This window comes from Melozone crissalis, unplaced genomic scaffold (genome assembly GCF_028551555.1).
Source record: "Melozone crissalis strain CALT ecotype California unplaced genomic scaffold, PUWL_Pcris_2 ptg000027l_1, whole genome shotgun sequence".
In the NCBI taxonomy this organism is placed as follows: Eukaryota; Metazoa; Chordata; class Aves; order Passeriformes; family Passerellidae; genus Melozone; species Melozone crissalis.
In genome coordinates this window covers 27,239,552-27,260,665 of record NW_026535805.1, presented here as the reverse complement: position 1 = coordinate 27,260,665, position 21,114 = coordinate 27,239,552, and the positions used below count along the sequence as shown (strand labels likewise).

Genomic DNA, 21,114 nt, shown 5'->3' with positions numbered 1-21,114 from the left:
CAGGTGTGTAAAGGGGGGGACAGGACCTGCCCAGATCCCAGAAGAATTACTTTTTTAGTATCCAGTAATCCCAGACATTACTTTCTTATCTCTGAAACTGAAGTAGGAGTGTGTGCCAACTTTGTGAAAGCTCATAACCACTCTTCTACTCACCTTCTTTTGCAGGTAACTCAGATACAGAACCTAAAAGCATCTCCTTCTCCTCCCTCAGGTTATATTTTTCCTCTTTGTAAAGGGAGATGAATCACAAAAAATCATTCTGTAATATTCAGTCTCCTCAAATGTGTATCTGACACTCTTGTGGGAGTCATTCTAACCCTCTGCTGCTGACATGGGCATTTTTCAGTGTTTGTCTTCTGAAGACAGTGAGGCTTTGTACACAGACCTTAGCATAAGGTGTTCCAAGTGGTGCAAACAGCAAAATTCCTATCTGACATTTGAAGCAGACAACTACTATAAAATAAAATCTTAAGTTGCTAAGTAGGCCTAACTTTTGTTGGAATTTCTCACAGGTTGTCCGCTTGGAAAAGATTGTGGCCGAGTTCGGTCCCACTTCGCAGATCAGTGTCCGTGTAGCAGCACTGAAATCCATCCTAGCGACGAGGCTGGCTCCCCGCATACTCCTGCCCGCGGTCACCAAGTGTTACAGTGAAGTGCTGCATACCCGCAAGGTAAGGGCTTTCTTCATCCTTCAGTACTGTCATAAAGATGGAGAAGAAACAAAGAAACAAACAGGCCAAAATTTGGTTCAGCTGTGTCCCCTCCCAGCACTGTGGCTGTCACCATCCTCCTCACTGGCTGAAGAGTGAGAAACAAAGGAAGTCTCACAAGCACTGTCCAGCAATAGCTAAAACACCGCTGTGTAATCAGCATTGCTTTGGTCACAGATGTAAAGCACAGCACCATGTGAGCTGCTCTGAAGAGAACTAACTCCATCCCAGCCAAATCTGCCATAGTCTTTATATTATTATCTCTGAAGTTTTTTGTACTGCTGCAGGGATTCAGGAAAGGTAGATCTGGAAGAGATCCACCAGTTCAATGTCCTTTGCATGTTAGATGATGAATGCTTTGGAGATCATCCCATTCATAAAGGACTTCATTTATGTGCTAGGAACGTGAGCGAGTGAGAATTTTCTCCAGTATGGCAGAGGGTAGACAAAATGCTTTTCAGGAATCCTACTAACTTAAGCCCCCAAAAGTACAGGGAAAAAGCTTATTTATTTTATCGACAGTATTTCAGTGAGTAAATGCATGAAGTACATAAATCCAATTCCCTAGTTATGTTTTTCAATTACTGTCAATATCACAGTTACCTTTGCATTGCTTTGCTTTTGTTTTGGCAGAACTGCCTGGGTCCCCTTATGAACATTTTGAAGGAGCACATTACTGGTATGGAGAAGGAGCACCTGATCTCCCATCAGCCTGAACTGACAGCATTTTTCATGAAAGTCTTGGACTTCCGAACAGAGCATGCCGAGGTAGCTCAATTGGGAGGATGAGCAGCAGCTGCACCTCTCTACATGCCAATTGCATCACTTGTTTAAGAAAAGATTAGCAGATTCCATTGTACCGTGCTCTGAAATTCTGCATATCAGATATTCTGTTCCACATTGGTTTTATGGTGGAAAACATGGTAGTTAAGTATTTAGTCTGAAATAGACAAAATTAAAATGTGCTTTGAAAGCTCAAATTCTTACATTTCAAACTTAGAATTATGTTTTCTGATTTTTCTAGGATGATTTAGAGGAAGTTGGTAAGATAGAGGCTTACATTATTGACTGTCTAATCAGTATGGTTATGAAACTTTCCGAGGCTTCTTTCAGGCCCCTCTTCTTCAAGGTAAGAAGTCTAAATGTAATTCATCTGCATCAGCATGTTTGTGTTTTCCAGTGCACAGACACAGGAAACAGCTAATCTGCCTTTCACTTTCAGCTCTTTGATTGGTCCAAAACAGAGGCTGCCCTAAGAGACAGGCTGCTGACATTCCACCGAATAGCAGACTGCATTGCAGACAAGCTCAAGGGGCTCTTCACCCTCTTTGCTGGTCACTTAGTGAAGCCGTTTGCTGAGATACTCAACCAGGTCAACATTTCTAAAACTGGTAAGTTGTCAATTACTGGCTACAGAGAGGCTTAGTCTTGATTGCTGAGAGGCTAGTTTTAATTGCAGAAATTTTAGTCTTACGGGATTTATTTCACAGCACACATAATTCATTTCTCTTTTTTCTTCCTGTGGTAAATGAGAAATCTTTCTCTGATGGAACCAAAGGACGTTTTTCATCCAAAGGCATGGGGCTGCTATTACAATGTTGTGACCAAATGAAAATTTTCTGTCAGCCCCAGTGAGCTTCCCTGAGTATGAAATTGTATAGAAATTTGTTTTACTTTTTCCTTTTTCATTCATTGACTTCTCTTATATGCTGCCTGGTGTATCTAGACTCCTCTGCTTTCTTGCGCAAAAATAGATGTTATTATTTTCTATGGGAAATTTTGCCCATCCCAGTTGCGACCTGAAGAAATTCTCCATATCCACAGGTATGGCCAAGTACTTCTGTAGCCAGTGGCCATTCTCTTTTATTTCCATCAGTAGCACACCTGCTGGGGCAGTAGCTCAAAGCCAGATAATGGATCACATCCACTTGATTGTTCTGAGTGATGAGTACATAATTGCTATGTAGTACATCCCGTAGCTACATTGACAGACTAGCAATGTTTCTGTCCTGCAGTTTTGTGGGAAGTTTTGTGTTTTCATTCTGTTGATGATATTTTTTTTCTTCTCCTTGGCTCATGTGTAGATGAAGCTTTCTTTGACTCAGACAATAATACAGAAAAGAGCTGTCTACTGTTGCAGTTCACCATGGACTGTCTGCACAAACTCTTCCTGTTTGACACGCAGAAGTTCTTGAGTAAAGAAAGAGCAGAAACCTTGATGCAGCCTCTGGTCGATCAGGTATTGACAAATCCATAGAAACAATTCATAGCTGATTTCTTTCCCATAGTTAACAAAAGAAATCAGATGTCAGTCCTCTCCCTTAACAAAAAAGGGGGCATTAGTTCATCATTTTTGGGCCATGGACAGAATTGATTTCTTTGCCTAAGGCTCTGAATTACTGACTTTTTGTATCCTTTTTTTAATTTCTTCATTCTGTAAGGTTTATGCATGTTTACTGAGCTCTTGCAGAGCAGTGCACTCCTATTGATGAGCTTTGACTTAATTCTTGAGTACCTGAAAGCCAAAGCTAGAAGTGTTTTTGGCTGGTTTATCTGAGCCTGGATCTGTTTTATTTCCACAGCTAGAAAATGTGCTTGGAGGAGATGAGAAGTTCCAGGAAAGAGTGACAGCACACCTGATACCCTGCATAGCTCAGTTTTCAGTGGCAATGGCAGACGATTCTCTTTGGAAACCACTGAACTACCAGATCCTGCTGAAGACAAGGCACAGTTCTCCTAAGGTTGGGAGCCATCAGAATTTGAATTGGTTTTCTTTGTCATGCTAGAAAATGGGAACAGTGTTCCCAAAATCAGAAGTCAGAATTAACCAAGTCATTGCTGAAATAGTAGCCTTAATTAAAATACTGGTGCTGTACAACAGTATTCCCAAGTTGTAGAGATGGGTGCAACATGCTCTTCTGCTCTAGCTGTAAGCAGCTAATATTCCATGTCTTTCATGCCGTGGGGTTTGGGCTTTTTTTAAGATTTGGTATCTGTTGGAATAATAGATATTTGTTTGTGTACAAAGATAGGGGCACTTTAGAGGGGTAACAGGAAGACAGTTATCAGCTTGCAGACCTGTTCATAGCGTTTTGTCAAGACTCTCCTATTGACAGGTTACAGATATCAAGGGAGTGTACTTGGTTTTTCACAGTGCTGAGCTAAGCCCTGATAGAGTGGAAGTGGCATTGTGACAGGAAGTTAAAGTCCATTATATCAAATAACTTCCAACAACATTAGCTGTTTCTTACAACCTGTTTTGTATTTGCCATTATGTTAACCCAGATGTTAGTATTTAAATTAGCTTAAAACTAGTTCCCTTCAGTAATGAAAGATTATAACCTTACAATGAATGGAAGGAAGGTAGGGGTGGGGGAAAACAGGGAACTATACTGTAATGTTTGTTTCCTTATGTAATTGTTCTGGTTTAGGTCAGATTTGCTGCCCTGCTTGCTTTGATAGAAGTTGCACAAAAACTGAAGGAGAACTACCTGGTCCTGCTACCAGAATCTATTCCATTCATAGCTGAGCTTATGGAAGGTAATGTTCTAAACTGGCATTAGTGACTCATTTCAGATTCAGACAGGCTCATTGTTGTAACTGCTATAAATCTTATGAATTTGTATATGGTAGCTTATACTGTGCAAAATGCAAACCAAAATGGATTATGTAAACATTCATGAAGTTCAGTTAAATTATGGTGGCTTCTTCAGTGTTGTAGCCTTTGCACATCTCCCCATGTGCAAGTTTGAGATCACTGTTAGTAGAAAGAGTTGCCTAGTTCAGTGACAAAATATTTCTGAGTAATAATTTCATATATGGTGTTTGAGGATGGTTCTAACCTTGATGGTGGAGCCTTCCTTGGGTAGCCTTGTAATCACTGCTCTACTTAATTCCTGCTCAATTTCTTTTTCTAGATGAATGTGAAGAAGTTGAACAGCAATGTCAGAAGACAATTCAACAGCTGGAAGTCATTTTGGGAGAACCACTCCAAAGCTACTTCTAATTTTATGCCCTTAATTTTCAAATGTTGTCTGAATTGTGTAAGCTTTACACATTCAGGTGTTACAGGCAAACTGTCATAACAGTTTTTATCAGAGACAAGATTTTAACTTTTTAATAAAATATTTTAAGAATCTGGCTTTATAATTTCTGGATGGACTGGGAACTTTCCTTATGACTTTTCCTTAACTGCTCTATACTTAACAGGGGGAAACTGGCACAGGCTATGAACAAATCCTGAATGACAACATGTGAGACTTACTGAATTCCACTGTGCTCAGGGCATACAGTTACTGTCCCAGTGGAGGGGCTGTCACGCTCCAATCATGGTCCTCACTAGACCAATGCACTGCAATCCTGAAAATCTGGTTTTCTCTATCATCTGTAGGGAAGTAAAAAGTATACCCACTGAAGATACTGAAAAATAACTTCCAAGAAACTATGATTCATGTAGAAACTAAATCTGTTTTACAGTCTTTAAAGACTGCTACTGATTAGCTGAAGTTCAAGAATAAATTGTTTGCTATGATAATGGATTTACCCAAAAAATTACTACTTGTTTTGCACCATGAGGTGCTGGTTCATTAAACTGGTACTAAGAAAGGCACTCAGACTCTGTAAAATAGGGTTTAAAATGCAACAGGGTAGAACTGACACTATACAGAGGATAATGTTACATCCCATTGGGTGCTGGGAATGCGCCTCTCTCCCTGGTGCAGCATGACATGTAGATCCCATATGTGGAAAGATTACCACATCAAGCTCTTAAAGGATTTTCTTAAAACTTCATTGTGTCTGCTGTCAAAAAGGACATTCCCATGAGAACATTTGCTGAACTCTCAGCTAAAGGCAAGGACACACAGTGGTGTTACTGCCATAGGGAGCTGCCTACCAGCTCCCCCGTTCCAGTGAGTTTATCCTGGAGCCAAGGGGTCTGTACAGCACAGCACAGAACCACATTGTCCTGAGGGCCACCCTAGCACAGCCACAGCCCAGCCCCGGTGCCTGCTCAGGTTAACTGCTCTGCATTGCTAATTCCTTGATGTAGAAATGGTTCTCCAGTCAGGGTCACTTTGCCAACTTAGATACTGGTAAGACAATAACAAAACAAAACAAGATAATAGACCAAAAAGGGATCATAGCTACTCAGCTACACTTGGAGAAAAGCAGAGTTCACATATGTTTTAATTGATGCTTTTTATACATTAAATTTGCTCATTTAAAGTCTTTTAGTATACATCTTATTCTTGAAATTGCTTTGTTATTAACAGTCTTAAGACAGGGACATCTTTTGGCATGTATTGACAACCAATAGTAACTTATTTTTAAAAAGGATATAAAAGAACTGGCATTTGTATGGAAAACTGAATAGAAACAGTTTATTTCAAATAGATAGTATTTTAGTACAAGACTGAAAAAGGATTCCTTCTCTGGTCCACTGCTGAGTAGTCAAGTGCCATCTCAGCTGAAACTACCTGGACTACCTGGATTCAGACATGTTCTAAAAATGAAACCCACAAACATCTACTTCAGACTCCAAGGATTCTTAACCCAGTTAGGAGCCACTTCAGATCAAACAAGCTTTGCAAAGTTCATGTCAAATTGAAACCAGCTAAATCTCTTTCTAGTGTTTTACTTTGGAAAACTAAAAGCTAGAAATCTTGGGCCCTTGTAAGCAGGAGGTGACATAACCAAAACACAGATGTCAGAGAAGGTGGTATTGCAGCAGCAGGCTAAGAGGTAAGATCAAACTTCTTGCCTTTTGCCAGAAGTAAGGGGTCAAGTAAGGGTTTGCTTAGTCCAGCCTCACTGTAAAGGTTATTGGTCTAACATAAATTAAAACATACAAAATTATAATCCGTAGTTCTGTATTAAATAAATTATAAACATCCCTTTTTGATGTGGATAACTATCTTTGGATTCTATTTCAGTCTCATTTCTACTTCACAATATTGAATGTATGGTGTTGAGGAATGCTAAATGGTAGTAAACATACAGAGTGCAATTGTTGGACACAGTATGATGCAGCATTTTCATATTGCTAGGTTCAGTAACGCCGGAGATTTATCTGAGCAAACACTAACAGCTTGCCAGGAAACTGAAGACTAGAGAAGGATTTAAATTTGCATTTAGCATTTCTGGTACTTGCCTAACTCAGAGAGGCAAATGCAAAGCCTAGATAGGTTAAAGGCAGGCTCAGCATGAGTCAGCACCCATTTGTACTTGACAAGGAGGCACTGTCATCAGAAGAAGTTAAATTATTTCAGTACTGATGGAAAAAACCTAGCAGCTCTTTACATCCCACAAGTGAACATCTCCTGTGACTTCCACCATGTTGATCTTTTCAAGTTGTTTAAAACGATGCTTGTACTCCAGAATGTGAACACCATTAACAGCAACTTTGAACTGGTTGGCATCACAGAAAATAATCAGCTGGAAAGCAAGAAGAGAAACAGTTAAGATTTAAGCTCAGGTAAGATGTGAAAAACAATCAGATGACCTAGCATAGACTCGGGCTAGACATGTTTCTGTTAAAAGAATGTTTCATGCAAAAGCAACATTTAAAAACAAAAATAGGGCATCAATAAAATTCACAGAATCACAGAATAACTTAAATTGCAAGGGACTCATAAGGATCATCAAATCCAACTCAATTTAATTTAAATTTACTCTTAGCACAGGTTGAATTTTTGCAACTACTTAAAAAGAAAACTGTTACTAAATAAAGACAAATCTCTGCTCTCTATGGTCCCATTTAATTTTCAAGACATGAAAAGCAAGAATAACAGTTTTATTTAAATCTGTATTAGTAATAGGACATTTAAGCACCAAAGTTAATCCATTTGGCAGATTTTTTCAGTTTGATGCTCTTTCACTTAATCTTACCTCAAAATACATCTCTGGACTGAAAGGAAAGTTAGCAACTTCTTTTTCTTCTTCTCCCCAGCTGTCATCAAGGTAGGAATTTCTTACAAAAACTTTCTTTTTCATTCGGGGATTCAGATGTAAAGCAATGTCCTTTGAGTCACTTGGTTTCAGATTGACTGCAAAGCTGTAAGATATTTTTTAAAGTTTACTGCACCAAGGGTTTACAGACACGACAACAGCAGTCAGTGTCATTTACCAAGTCCTCAACCAATATTCAGGCAGTTTGGGAGCCAGGGCTGTGATTCACCTGAAGATCCAAGCAGGCAGCCAGCCAGCATGCACTCATCTCCTTTGCAGAGAAACCTTTGCTGGAGGCAGCAAATGTAGGACATGACCCTGCTAGATGCACTTTACCATTCACAGCTTTCTGTACGTGTCTCAGCAAGAAACTATTGAGCCAAGAGCAGCTCCCATACTGCACTAGGAAACAGCATTCTCACAGGAACACACAGAGCTCCCTGCTTCCCCACCTCTCACTCAGGCAATGGAGTGTGGGAGCTTTTCTTTACCTGAAGATACCATATCCTTTCTGCCAACAAACTGGTTGGACTCTAAGGAAAAGTTTAAGGATTCTCTCCCTACATTTAAGACTGCTGGGATGCCGTGCATACAAAACATTATTTTGTAGGCAGCAAAGCTCTGCCCAGGCTGACTGAATACTCTGCCATCTCAGACATGTCCACCAAACAGGGTTCCTAAAGGGGAGCTCTGGAGAAGGGTGATCAGAGGGAACAGTTATTCAAATACAAATGAATGCTCCAACCTGTGGCAAAGACCTTACCACATTTGAAGAAAAAAATATTTCCTCCCCACCCAAATTAGCTCCAGCTGTCAGATTTTTGCCCTCTTTTGAGACTTATTCAGCCAAGATAGGAAATACTGCAACACTTCCAAGCTGTGAAGTTCTCTTTTTCACCAAGAAAAAGAAACATCTAAAGCTGTGTGAACTGAGCGAAAGACACTGAATAACTTATAAACTCAGTATAAATATATAGGTTTAAAAGCATAAACATAAAAAGCAAACAACCTGCATGCTTTCACAGCCAAAAGCCTCTTCATGCTTACATGCATCTGAGCACATTCAGCACTTGAAAAGTGCTAATAAACTTTTCAAGCTAAAGAAGGGAAAGAAATGCTACTCTGTAAGTATTAATTATCCTGTTGAATCTGAAGTCCATCCAAACTTTGTGGATAAGGACTCCAGACCTTGGATTCCAGGATGAACTCTGAATGCTGTTCAACTGCAGGTAAGAAACGTGCCCTGAGGAAGTGGGAGTGCAATACACATACAAAATGTGAAAACATGCTTCCCATCATTTTCATGTTTCATTAATTGCTTCATTTTTAGGCATGTTTTAGCAAAGCCAAAACTACCCCTCAAGGGCATGCTGAAGCACAGACACTTGCTCACCTCCATTTTGACTGCGTTATGTTCCCCTACGTCCTGAGCTTTATTTCATGTTTGGAAAACATGTTCTTTGCAACTCTTCATTCCTAGTTTGCTATCAAAATTATTGCTCATACTCCCCTATCAGCTTTCATGGATCACAGAATGCCCTGGGTTGGGAGGGACCTTAAACCTCATCTCATTTCAATCCCCCTGCCATGAGCAGGGACACTTTCACCAGACCTGGTTGCTCAGGGCTCCATTCAACCTGACCTTGAACACTGCAAGACATTGGACATCCACAATTTCTCAGAAAACCCTGTTCCAATGTCTCACTATCCTCACAGTAATGAATTTCTTCCTCATTTCTAACCTAAACCTAGTCTCAGTTGGAAGCCATTCCCCCTTTTCTGTCACTACATGCTCTTCTAAAAAGTCTCTCTCCAAATTTCTTATAGGCACCCCTCATGTACCGGAAAGCCACAATCAGGTCTTCTTGAAGCACTTTTTTTCCCAGGCTGAACAATCCCAATTCCCTTAGCCTTTCCTTTCTGGAGAGGTGCTCCATCCTTCTTAATCACTCACTTAATCACTTTCATCACTCAGTTGTTGTCAATTAGGCACCTTCATGCTTATCCCAAGGAGGTTTGTCAGAGAAATATTGTAACATGCACATCTAAGCAGACCTGCAACTCGCCTCACTTATGTTTCACCTATTTCTGACACATCCTTATTCTTAGATCTCTTTAGAATAAAAGCTGTCTCTGTACAGTACATCCGCTCACACTTCCTGAACAGTGGAAAGCCCTGAACAAACACACAGATTTGTGAATGACACAGATTTAGTAGGTAAGACACTCAGGTTTTACCTTCACTTTTCACAACGGAGCTGCTCATTCAAGTCCTCTCTAAAGCGGTAATCCTGCTGGTTCCTGAGGAAACTGCACTGTAGTTTCAGGTGATTCCAGATGCTAAGTTGCAAGTGAGTAAGGATATACAAAGGCAATGGAAAGGCCTACTCATTCTCAAGAGCACCTCAGTTAAATAACAGAAAAAAGCCCATCAGTAACACATACCTCTTTGGGTTTTTTTTCACTTCTCCTTTAATGGCAATTGTGCATCCTGGACGAAGTGCAGTATCAAGCTTCTCACAATAAGGAACACCCTGGAAGTACACTCCCAGTAAAAATCTTGACTGTGACTTAATTTTTTTTATACAAGCTGAGCTTTACTATGGCATGATGAAATTTTGGCCTACAATTGCAAATTTGCACTTACAGCTGAAGTTATTCTTACAGCATATTGCAGGATCCTAATAGTACAGTGGAAAACTTACACTGAGACAAATACATCAATGTACTGAGTTTTAATTTAGACTACTACCTTGGGTTCAAAACAAACAAACTAATGGTGGAAGGAGGGGAGGAAAGGGAAAGGAAAAAAAAAAGAAAAAAAGTAAGCATGAAACTCCCTGTAATAGTTTAAATTCTTATTGCATAATTACTCAGACATATACCTGACTTCTCATCCCTGGAAGTATCAGTTTTGCTTTAAAGAAGAAGACTCATGTTAAGGTGTGTTGTTGTCCCATGGTCACATAAGTACTAGAAGGAGAGTCACTAAGTGTTCTGTCCTCCTGGCAGCAGTTCATAATGATAGTGCAAGTATTTTATTCATCTTTACTTTTCATTATGTTAGCAGTTATTTTCACCAGGGAAAAGAAGGGAATGGAGAAGCACTTCACTTTTATGTTTTTGCTGAAGTCCACCACTTGCAAATTACAATATTGTGTGTTACTTGGTTTAGAAAAAAAGAGCGGAGAAGGCAGGATGTCAAGTGACAAAGCATCTAAAATTATGGCACTCACTGCAATTTCACTTTCTCCACAAATTCTATGTGTATATATTCCTGACTTCAACCCCTTTTCAGTTTGAGTGCAGTCCTTGCTCCAGTGGGGATACAGTCCACCTGCACAGGTTTTTGCAAAAAGATGAGCACTCACTCCATCTATACTCCATGTTAGCTGGGCACAAGTTCCACCCCTGAGGTGCAACACTTGCATCCAGCTGCTGAAAGTGCACACAGAGATCTGTCAGCAAGAGGAAGATGTGGCAGGCAGGTTCCACACACGTTAACATAATATGACTGCAGAATACTTTTGCCTTGCAGGTATTCCCTAAGGCAGAGAAAACAAAGTATGCCTATTTGAAAAAAAAAGTGACTTGGTCCTTTAAAACTTCAGACACTTCACTTTTAATTTGTTTATGGTTGTGAATACTGCGTTTATCTTTTGGATTTTCTAAATGATTTAATAATAGTCTCATTTGTACTAGCAGCAGAGGATTACCCTCTACAAAATCTCAGTGATGATCTTTCTCCAGCTGACTGTCAATTCCTTTCTTCTTGTCTTTTGTGCATGTCTTTTTATAAATAACTGAAGTATTTTTCATTGGTTTTTATTCTACATTTGCCACAAATCTACAGGAAACACTTACCAATTGTGAACCACTTGGCATTTCCCCCTATAAGAGAAGAAAAGAATATTATCTAGCTTATCAGACAATGGGGAGATTCATTCAACCTTTTACAAACATACGTACATTTTCTGTGCTTATCTTTGTTACTCCTAGAGATGATGGCTGAGAGCCTTGTAAAGGCTGCAGAAAGACAGATATTTAGGTGTCACTGCTCACATCATATAACTTTAGCATAAAGTTGGTTTAGAACAATATAAGGATCCTCATGCTTTGAATGGTGAACTGTTAAGATGGAAATCTAGGGCTATGCTAATGAAAAAGATAGCCAAACCCCTACAAACTATAGAAAAGTTCTGATGATTTCTGAAGATCACCTCATTACAATTTGAATCTTTATTTAACAGTCAGAGCACTGTCAAACCCTCAGGATCACAGAGTACCCATAGACTTTTCCTCATAGTGTGGCAAGTCCATACAGCAGGGTTCTTGGGATTCTAAGCAGCCCTCTACATCACTGTCCCTTCTCACGGGAAGGACAGATGAGCAACACAGCCATGGCAGAGACAGGTCCAGCTTAGCTCTAGCAGATTGTGTCTTCAGGTTGTTTATTTCAGTACAAACTTACAACTTCCTCCTCAGAAAAGTGTATTAGAAGCAAAGACTAAAAGGAAAGAATTGCCTTTCTCCATTCCTATCTTCCACAAAGCATACAGCATCAGCAGGCACAGATTAAACTAAGTGTGTTTTCTGCTTGGGTCAGAAACCAACCTACAGCACCTGCTTGCCCTCAAGCTCTTCTTGGAGTCATCCTCCAAGATTAGGATGCAGACAGCTTATGCAGAAATATTATTCTGACAATGTGCCCAAGGCCAAGTGATGGGACCCATAAAGGTCTGTTTACCGTCTTTGCAAATGATCTTTAAACACAGCAGACATATGTTTAAAGCTTAGACTTCATTATGCTCACCTTTGCCTTCTACCAAAACAATTATTAGCCTGCTGACCTGAGTCAGACCTGGTATTTGGCAGCAAGAGTCAAAAGCTTCACTCACAATGTAGTGAAGATTGTGCTGAAGAGACCCACAGTATCTCACAGGAGTAGGCAGGCTACCTTAGTGAATGGTAGAAAAGGGAAAAGACATTCACCTTCTCAATCTCCCTGGAATTTATCACCCTCAGCTTCTGTTCTAAAAATCTAACTCTTTCAGAACAAAAGTATCTTCTCCCCAGGGAAAAACTCCATGTTAGTTTACTATCAGCAGCAGAGGTGGCAGCTGAGAGGAGGCACAGCACAGCCTTCACTTCAAATTCACTGCAGTTTGGTCCACTACAAAGTCTGAGAAAGAATACTTCTTCTCATCCCCATAAATGTACACTTCTGACTTCAGTCAACAAATCAGTCAGTTAAGCAGGAAAAACAGGGCTATGTGCACAAGGAGCTCCAGCTGTGGCCAACCTTGGCATTTCAAAGCCAAGCAACAAGTTACAGCATGGCAACACTTGTCCCTCAGAAGCAATGACTACTCAAGAGTTCATTCTGAAGCCCCTGCAATATTTGGAAAGTCTAATCCACTCGTAGACTAAGTATCCAATCAATTCTTATACCATTTGTCCTGTTAACTTTGCAAGCTGTAAACTTTTGTCACATTCTTGCCCCTAACCACAATACTGAAACAGGAAGACACAAATCCTCATGAGAGTCACATGCTGAAATGTGGGGAAACCAAAATCTCCTTACTAATGTTGGACTGCATAGCTGCTTCTCCTTCCTTTTCACCATAAATCCCACTTAGCAGCTTAGCAGGACAGAGGAAATGAATCAAACAAGTCAGCTATCTGTACAACTTACCTTAAAAACAAACTGAATGGCTTTGATCTGCACTTTGCCATATATTCCAAGAGTATCTATTTTTTCAAGGCTAATTCTGTGCTTGTAGAGCAGCAAGTGCTTTTTGTTTACAGCCACCTAAAGAGATGGGAAGCCAAACAGAAAAACTATATCAAATATACATTACATCAGCCATATATCAAACTGCATGCACACATCTCTAGTTTACACTGGTTTGGTACAGAAACAATTTGGTACAAAACACTCCTAGGAGTGTCCTAGAAATATTAGATCAACTAAGTTCAACTCATCCATGATTCAGTCTCTCTTTCCATCACTATGAGGGAGATTCATTTACCTACACTAAAGTTTGCACTTCACACCTTTGTTTCTAAACCTAATCATTCACCAATGTGGTATTATCAATACAATAGAATATATTATTGCAGTCTAACAGAGCAAGACAAATACACCTCACATGTCACCTCCAAGAGGACTGTCCTATACTTGCCACAGAACAGGTTTATCCCAAGATTAGCCCTCTGCACATACAGAGGGAAGGGTGGAGTAGCCATTAGCTATGGCAGAGAGTTCCTTGCCTACTCATCCAATTTGGAGGGAAGCAATACAAGATTAAAGGTCTGATTTAATTAGCACCTCTTTAAAGCAAAGCTCTAAACTTTTCTGTAGTTAGACTATACCTAGGTAACAGAGACACCTAGACCTCTAATATTTATTTCAATTATACAAGATACCTCTACAGTATTGGCCAGAAAATGGCTGCAGATAAAGAATCAATCCAGACTCACCTGGAACTTATCCTTTAAAATCATGATGACAATCTCAAATGACTTTCCTTTTCCAAAGGGCATCTCATAAGTGATCTCCTCCCAGCCCCACTTCTCCCTCTCCAGTGTGTTGCAAACAATGCAGCCAGACCTTTTGAAGCGGGGGTTGAAATGGAATGCCACATCAGCTCGAGGCTTTATGCTGTTGCCACACTGTAAATCCACCTGGAACCTAATCACAAAAATAAGACAAACCACATTCAGCTCAGTCTCTCAAGAACTCACCTAAAGGCTCAGTACATTGTGTTTTACTGTGGAGCCTCAGAACAGGCAGACACAATGAATGTCATTGGATAAGAAACAATGTGTGAGGTTCTCCCATGATCTACTTGCAGTGAATACAAATGTTTAAATTTATTTAATGGTCATCATTCATATCATGTAAACTCCTCACTTACTGCGCTCCCATTACCTTCAGCAGAACATATCAAATTAACCTTGGATAAGGTCAGGGAACAGAACTCCCTTACTGGGCACAAGCACTAGTCCATACCTCCCCATCCCAGTTTAACTTAATTCCTACACACAACACATTTAGTCACCAATTTTGTTAGTGTCAGATTACCCTTTAAACCTGCATTCAATCTAATGTTACCAAAAGGATTTAGATCAAACCTTTGTGTGCCATCCTAAGCAGGATCCCTGGAAACATTTCACCCTTTACATTCTTGCTCACATGGTGACACTGCAAAATATGACAACATAGCCTCTACCTGTCTGCATCATCAGGAACAGTCCCATGTATCACAATCTGCTCTCCAGGAACAAGGCCACCATGTATTGTCCCAACATATGGAATGATCTAGAAGAGGGAAGAACAAAAAAAAGAGAAAAAAATATTCCAATACCGTTTTGTGATGGAGGCAAGAAACCCCAAAATAGTTTAAAAATTAGTATTCTAATTCTTAGTTATATGATGCTCTACAGCATTAGAAGAAACACAACTAGTTTTTAATATAAAAGAATACACAACAGGAAGGGAAAACCTGGCATATTTTCCCCTATGAAAACCAAGATTTTCAGATAAAACTAAAATTTCCATCCTCCATTCTTAGCTCTCAAATGAAGAGTCATAATATTTTATTGCCTCACTATTCATAGAGCATAAAGACGATTCACTTCAAATTAGGTTATTCCCAAGGGCTGACTATTATCAGCCCCTTGCTGGTACCAGAAGCAATTTCTACAGCTCCTCTGACCCCAGACTACAGGGCTGCCTTTTTGCTTGTTCTTGCTCCATTAGGGAAAACAATGACAGGAAGAGACTATGCCACAGAGTGTTTGCTTAGTAAAACCTACACAAACACAAAAAATACCTCATCCTAATGAGCTAAGAACTGCAAAGTGCCCTAGAACAGCCCTGTCCAGGAGTCTCGGATTTTATGGTGCCTACAGTATGCAGTCTGGCTCAAAGCCTCACTATCTCTTCTTCCTTATCAATAGCTGGAGAAGGTAACACATGGATGTTACACTGAACTGAAATGGCAGCACAGTGAGAGCTGTTCAGCCACAGGGAGGGATGAGTCATTTAGGATAAAAGCCCCAAACACCCCGACACAGCTCACTGGCAAAGACTCAGACATGCTCACAGAAGCCCTACCCTGCCCATCCAGCATTTCAGGAAGGGATGGGAAGCACCTTAACATTAAACTGTGGAAGTTCCCAGGTGCCTGGCCCAAAAGCAAAGCAGTAAGTCTGCATCTCATCACATGTGTGATGCGCTCCAGATTGAAAAAGGAAGTAAATGGTAGAAAATGTTACATTTGCTCTGGTTAACCAAAAGAAAAATTTGCCAAGGTTGGTTTTGGTAGTTTGTAAGATGCTCCTGAAATGGAACATCAATTGCAAACAAGAGTTCCAGTAATTTAACAACAAAAATAACAAACACATTGGAATTACTACTCTTGAATGGAATATTGGACCATAAAACAACGAGTTGAGATTTTTATTTTTAAAATATATAGATGACTGCATGAAACAGGCAGATATGATAAGGATATTTGTTTGCTGACACATATTTTTGCTAATCTGTGAGGAAAAAGGAAGGACAACAGAAATTGTCTACATCCCATGTTGATCATTTCTGCCAGTAGATACACATCCTTTTCTGCCCATTCTCCACTTTCCTTCTCAGCTACCCACCCACTGCATAAAACCTTATTCAGAGTCATCTTCTGCATCAAGAAAAAAAAATAGGACTTGCTTCTTAAGCAAATTGGCAGGTTGTTTTAAGTCTCATCATGTCTATTTGCTTTAGCAGGTGCAGTAGAGGAGGACCAAAATGTGAAATTAAGTGTTAAAAGTGAAAGAAAAGTGAAATCCCTGTGTTTACTAGCAGTGGCTTGTTTCCTTAAAATACAAGTTGCACATCGGAAGGTTATTTTTATTCAAACAATATTAATCAAAAATTAAAAGTGTATCTTAATTGTTCTCATTTTTACACTCTGCTCCTGAGGGGCAGTAGCTCTACTGCAATAAAGTAGTAAGTTACTGGTTCATTCTCCAAAGACAAACCAAAGAAGCACACACAGGTCCGGGATCCTGGTACTTGACCACTTTAGTGAAGCAAAGTTCTGTACTCCTGAAATGGAACTGTAGCAAAAGCACTTCTTTATATTCAAAAGGATCCATTTATTTAAAAGAAAAGGTGGCACATCAACTCTTCAGAAGCTCAGATGTGGGACCAACAAGACCATAATAGAACATTTTCTGGGTGCAATACTACAGACTTAATGGGACTTTGTCATCACAGAATGTGCCTGTAATTTCCTCATGTCTCCAGATGCTGTTCTACTACTTTCTCCTCATTTATTAAGAATAGTTCTTGTCACATGACATGATCTACCATCATCCTGCCTTTCTTACAGATCTCCAAAATTCTGCTCTAAAGCCAACTGGTCAATGTCAACTGAGTTTGAAAAGTCTCAAAGATTATATTCTTCCTAAAAGAAAATGCCAGTTTTCATAAAACAAGAGGAGAATTATGGTCTTACAGAGGAAAGGACTGCAACAACATGTCCCAGCTGGTGGGGCAGCTGTCTGATATACAGCATGCTGGATATCAGACAACTGCCCCACCAGATGGGACATGAAATCATTTCTTGCCAGATGAGTGGAGTAAAGGGCATAAGGGAGCAAAGCTGACTTTCTGCATGCTTGAGAACAGTACAGTAATGAAAAAGTACATCTCAGACTCTGAGACTCAAACCTGTAAGAAAGTTATGAAGTTTTGCTGCTAGTGGAACAATGTACTGAAACAATGGCATTTTCACAGCCTGCCCTGCTGCAGAAGGGCTGAGCTTGGAAGACACCTCTGGTCCTTCTAACAAAATGTCTTGCTCAAAGCAAGGTCAGACAGAGCAGGTTGCTCATTGCCTTGTCAAAGTCATTGGCACAATCCTTCCCAACTCTGCCTCCATATTCCAATCCCAAATACTCTTTTTTCTTCCCCACAATAGACTCTTGACCCCTAAGCTCTAGTTGAATTCTCCTGCTAGGTCTTTTCACCCATCATACTGGTCAGTCCCCTTGCAGGCACCCAATTTTGCTGGACTCAGTCTCTCTCTGACACTACTCCTTTGTCCTAAACATCTCCTGATCCTTCTCTTCACACCTCCTCTCCCACCAAGATCTCCATCTACCAACTTTCACCCTCCCTCTCCTTTTGCACTTCAGTCCTTCCACCTTCTAGTTCATCATAAGCTTTCCTTCCTCCATCCAGCTGGGTTCTTGTGAAGGAGGTTGAAATTATTCCCCCCTCATCCTTAACTCTATTCACTCTGCAAGCAGTGACCATACCCTGGGAATAAACAATCAGATTCACTGAGGGCCCAAGAGCATGACAAAAGCTGCAACAGACAAGAAAGTGTGCAGGTCTGTGCTACTGCACATTCCCCATAAATACTGCACACATTTTAGTGTTTAAAAGGGGTCTAGCAGAGAATGGTAAAAATACTATTTCCTGCAGATTCAAATGAACAACCTTTTTTAAGACACAACAGAAAACACAGCTTCAGGTCACCCCTTCAGGGTAAGTCAAAGTCAGGCTGCTGTCACAGACCATGAGAATGACAGAACTTTTCAGTGAAAGTTCTCAGACTCTGAGCTAGGCAAACAAAATTCTGTCAAATCCAGTCTTTGCAACTGCTGAATCGTGTCAGCTCAAGTGTTCCATAGAAAATAGGATTTATTATGAATTAAAATATGAACTATGAAAAATTATTCCAAGTTTAGTTGTTCAGACTGAAGTTACAGGCACCACAAAAGAAACATTTCATGACAACTGCCAAGCATCACCCATGTTTACAGAGAATTAGGAGAGAAAACACATCTTATCATACTTTCACTTTCCAGCATATTCTGGTATGCAAAAATACCAGATATCTATGTAAGCTGTACATGAAACAGGATTGACCTCCAAGGCTAACAGAACATCTGTCCTCTTTTGCAAGTCCTGTCCATTTGTTTACAGCACAATTTCTAAACACCATCAGCTCTTTGTGACATTCTCCCTCACAAACCTGAGTGATGCAGAGCTCTCAGCAGCATCCCTCACTGTGTACATCAGTACTGTTGAGATAAAACAGCAAAGTCCCCTCTCCCAGGGGACACATTGTTGAAATGACAGAGGAGTTACCGGGTTGCTGATTGTCTCCCGTGATGTATCCAAGGTCAGTTCACCTAATTCTTTCTGTGGTGTATCCAAGGTCAGTTTACTCATTTCCTCCTGTGGTGCACCTAAGGATGTCATCTTCCCTCCTGCAGCTGAAGTCTGTCAGTTCTGCGTGGCCACTGCTGGAGCGTACGTGAAGAACTCACTGACCAGGCAACACCAAAGGAGTGATCCCTTGGGAAAAAAACCCAAAAACTTTAATTAAAGAGAAAAAAGGTGACACAACATGAAGTGAAACTCTCACTACCTCCAAGGTGAAGAGCACAAGAATGATGCAAACATCTTTCCAGTAAATCTGCTGGAGTTTTGAAATATGAAATTAAAAGGCTGGCACAGAGCACTGAGATGCCCCACTGGTAAGCAGTGCCAGCAGCAGTGTGCTATCCCCAGATTTCCCATGGCAGACAAGCCTTAGCAGGTGACCTTGCCTTTTCCACCTTTATCTTACATAAAGTTAAGAAATAATAGGCAAAACCAAGAGAAACAGAAGGTCTTTTATATTTCTTCCTCCAACACGTACACTCCCAGAACGCCCCAAGTAAGAACAGGGGTTTGTAAAATTACAATTAAATGCACAACATTAATAAGAAATAAAGTTTGTGAGTATACTCAGCTACACTGCAACTTCTTCAGCAAATCCTTTAACAAAGTGTCCAAAATTCAGGGCCCAATTGAAACTACTAAGTATTCTTTCTGCCATATTCTGGAGAAAAGTAGCATGTAAGCTATGTGGTGATGACAAGCAGACAGGAAGAAGTCCAATGTGAGGGCTCTAGCCACGCTATCATGGACAACAGCAAGCAATGTTATAAAGAAGGAAAAAAAAACAACCAACCAAACAAAAAAACCCCAAAAAAATAAAACCACAGAAAAAAATTCCAAAACAACACAAAACCAAAACTCCAAGGTCTGTGGCTTGTTCTACAGGGATTAATCTTCTGGAATGATTAAACAATAGAGTGGTCCACTTTGCAACATCTGACGTAACTTGCTGGAGATTTGGACCAGATAGATATTACCTCACCCACTTAAGACCAGTACCTAGAATACAGTTCAGAGAATATAAGGTACTTTAATTAAACACTGCACAACCACTTTACCCTTTGACCTTCTCAACGGATACTACCATAAATTCACTTTTACCTGTGCAGGCCAATTTTATCAATTTCATTTTTAAAAGAAGAAAATAAAAGACCAAATCAAACAATAATTTTGCCTTTATGGTTGGTTGTATGGTCCAGCAGCAGACCCACGAAAATGAAACCTACAGCCCAGCAGACTGCTATGTGAACTTCCTGTGCCTGCAACAGCAACCCAGATCCTGCCAGGAGAGGATCCTGGCACAGGATCTTGGCAGCGCAGGTGGCACTATGACAGAGTGATGAGTTGGGGGTTTTCTTGTTTGCCTATTACTTTTTTATTGACAAGGTCGCAATAACGAAGAAAAGCAGCAATTCAGGCTCAGTTTGTCAAAAGCAGGACATGCAACTGCAAACTCTCCTGTATCCTCCTGCCAGAGCAACCTCTACCAGGGTACGTGCTACACCAAAGCTGCAACGCGGCAAGTTGAGGCTTCCTGGCTGCCCTGTTATCTCACACATTCTGAGGGGCTGGAAAGATCTCCCACAGACAAACGGGAAACCACAGAAACCAAAAAATAATAATAATAAGCAGCTATTATGCTTCTCACTGTGACACAGAGAAAATGTGTCCTGTTATCTCACACAGTCGTATCTCCCACAGACAAAAACGAAACCATAGAGACCAAAAAAAAAAAAATTAATAATAAGCAGCTATTATGCTTCTCACTGTGACACAGAGAAAATGTGTCCTTCACGAGTTACCTTCACCACGGTAACTCCGGCCAGCCCTTACAATTAAAGCGAGATTTTGTACCAGTGCGAACAAGGCTTCTGCAAAGAGAATTACCGAGGTGCTTTCTGGATATCTGCAAGCAATTAAAGCACAAAACACTGGCGGTGCCCCCTCGTCCCCCGCTATAAACCCAAGACTCCCGAACACTGGAAGGACACAGGACCAAGCGAATCACTTCAGGTTTACAGCGAACCGAGGCAGTCCCGGCTTCCCACAGCCCCGCCGGGAGCAGCCCCTCTCCCCGACCCGCACAGGGGCGGGCAGGGGGAGCGTCCCCGCGTTCTCCGCTCCGTCTCTTACCGGCAGGACACACCGCTCCCATCAGCAGCGCCCGCTCACCCGCGGGACGCGCCCGCCCGGCGCCGCCACCATCGCCGCCGCTCCTGG

At 40.7% G+C, this 21,114-nt stretch overlaps 2 protein-coding genes across 3 annotated transcripts in view; one reads left to right on the top strand and one right to left on the bottom strand.

Annotated features, from left to right (window-relative positions):
* HEATR1 (HEAT repeat containing 1) overlaps positions 1-4,859 on the top strand; it is a 34,694-nt gene extending 29,835 nt beyond the window's left edge. Inside the window, exons 38-45 of the mRNA XM_054280097.1 lie at positions 513-671; positions 1,344-1,478; positions 1,735-1,839; positions 1,933-2,101; positions 2,795-2,949; positions 3,293-3,451; positions 4,142-4,250; positions 4,628-4,859. Of these exons, the coding sequence (XP_054136072.1) occupies positions 513-671; positions 1,344-1,478; positions 1,735-1,839; positions 1,933-2,101; positions 2,795-2,949; positions 3,293-3,451; positions 4,142-4,250; positions 4,628-4,716 (1,080 nt within the window). The 3' untranslated portion in view covers positions 4,717-4,859. The remainder of the gene's footprint in view (positions 1-512; positions 672-1,343; positions 1,479-1,734; positions 1,840-1,932; positions 2,102-2,794; positions 2,950-3,292; positions 3,452-4,141; positions 4,251-4,627) is intronic.
* A 1,004-nt stretch (positions 4,860-5,863) lies between these two features.
* On the bottom strand, positions 5,864-21,114 carry LGALS8 (galectin 8). 2 transcript variants are annotated; one of them, XM_054280062.1, is made up of 10 exons: positions 21,028-21,114; positions 18,817-19,026; positions 14,894-14,982; positions 14,142-14,352; positions 13,354-13,470; positions 11,628-11,684; positions 11,523-11,549; positions 10,104-10,192; positions 7,599-7,764; positions 5,864-7,145 (listed from the first exon to the last, which is right to left on the bottom strand). In XM_054280062.1, the coding sequence occupies exons 2-10, from the start codon at positions 18,928-18,930 to the stop codon at positions 6,996-6,998; spliced, it is 1,020 nt and encodes a 339-aa protein (XP_054136037.1). In that variant the 5' UTR covers positions 18,931-19,026; positions 21,028-21,114; the 3' UTR covers positions 5,864-6,995. The 2 variants fall into 2 exon arrangements, with proteins under 2 accessions (XP_054136037.1, XP_054136038.1); XM_054280063.1 differs by lacking the exon at positions 11,628-11,684.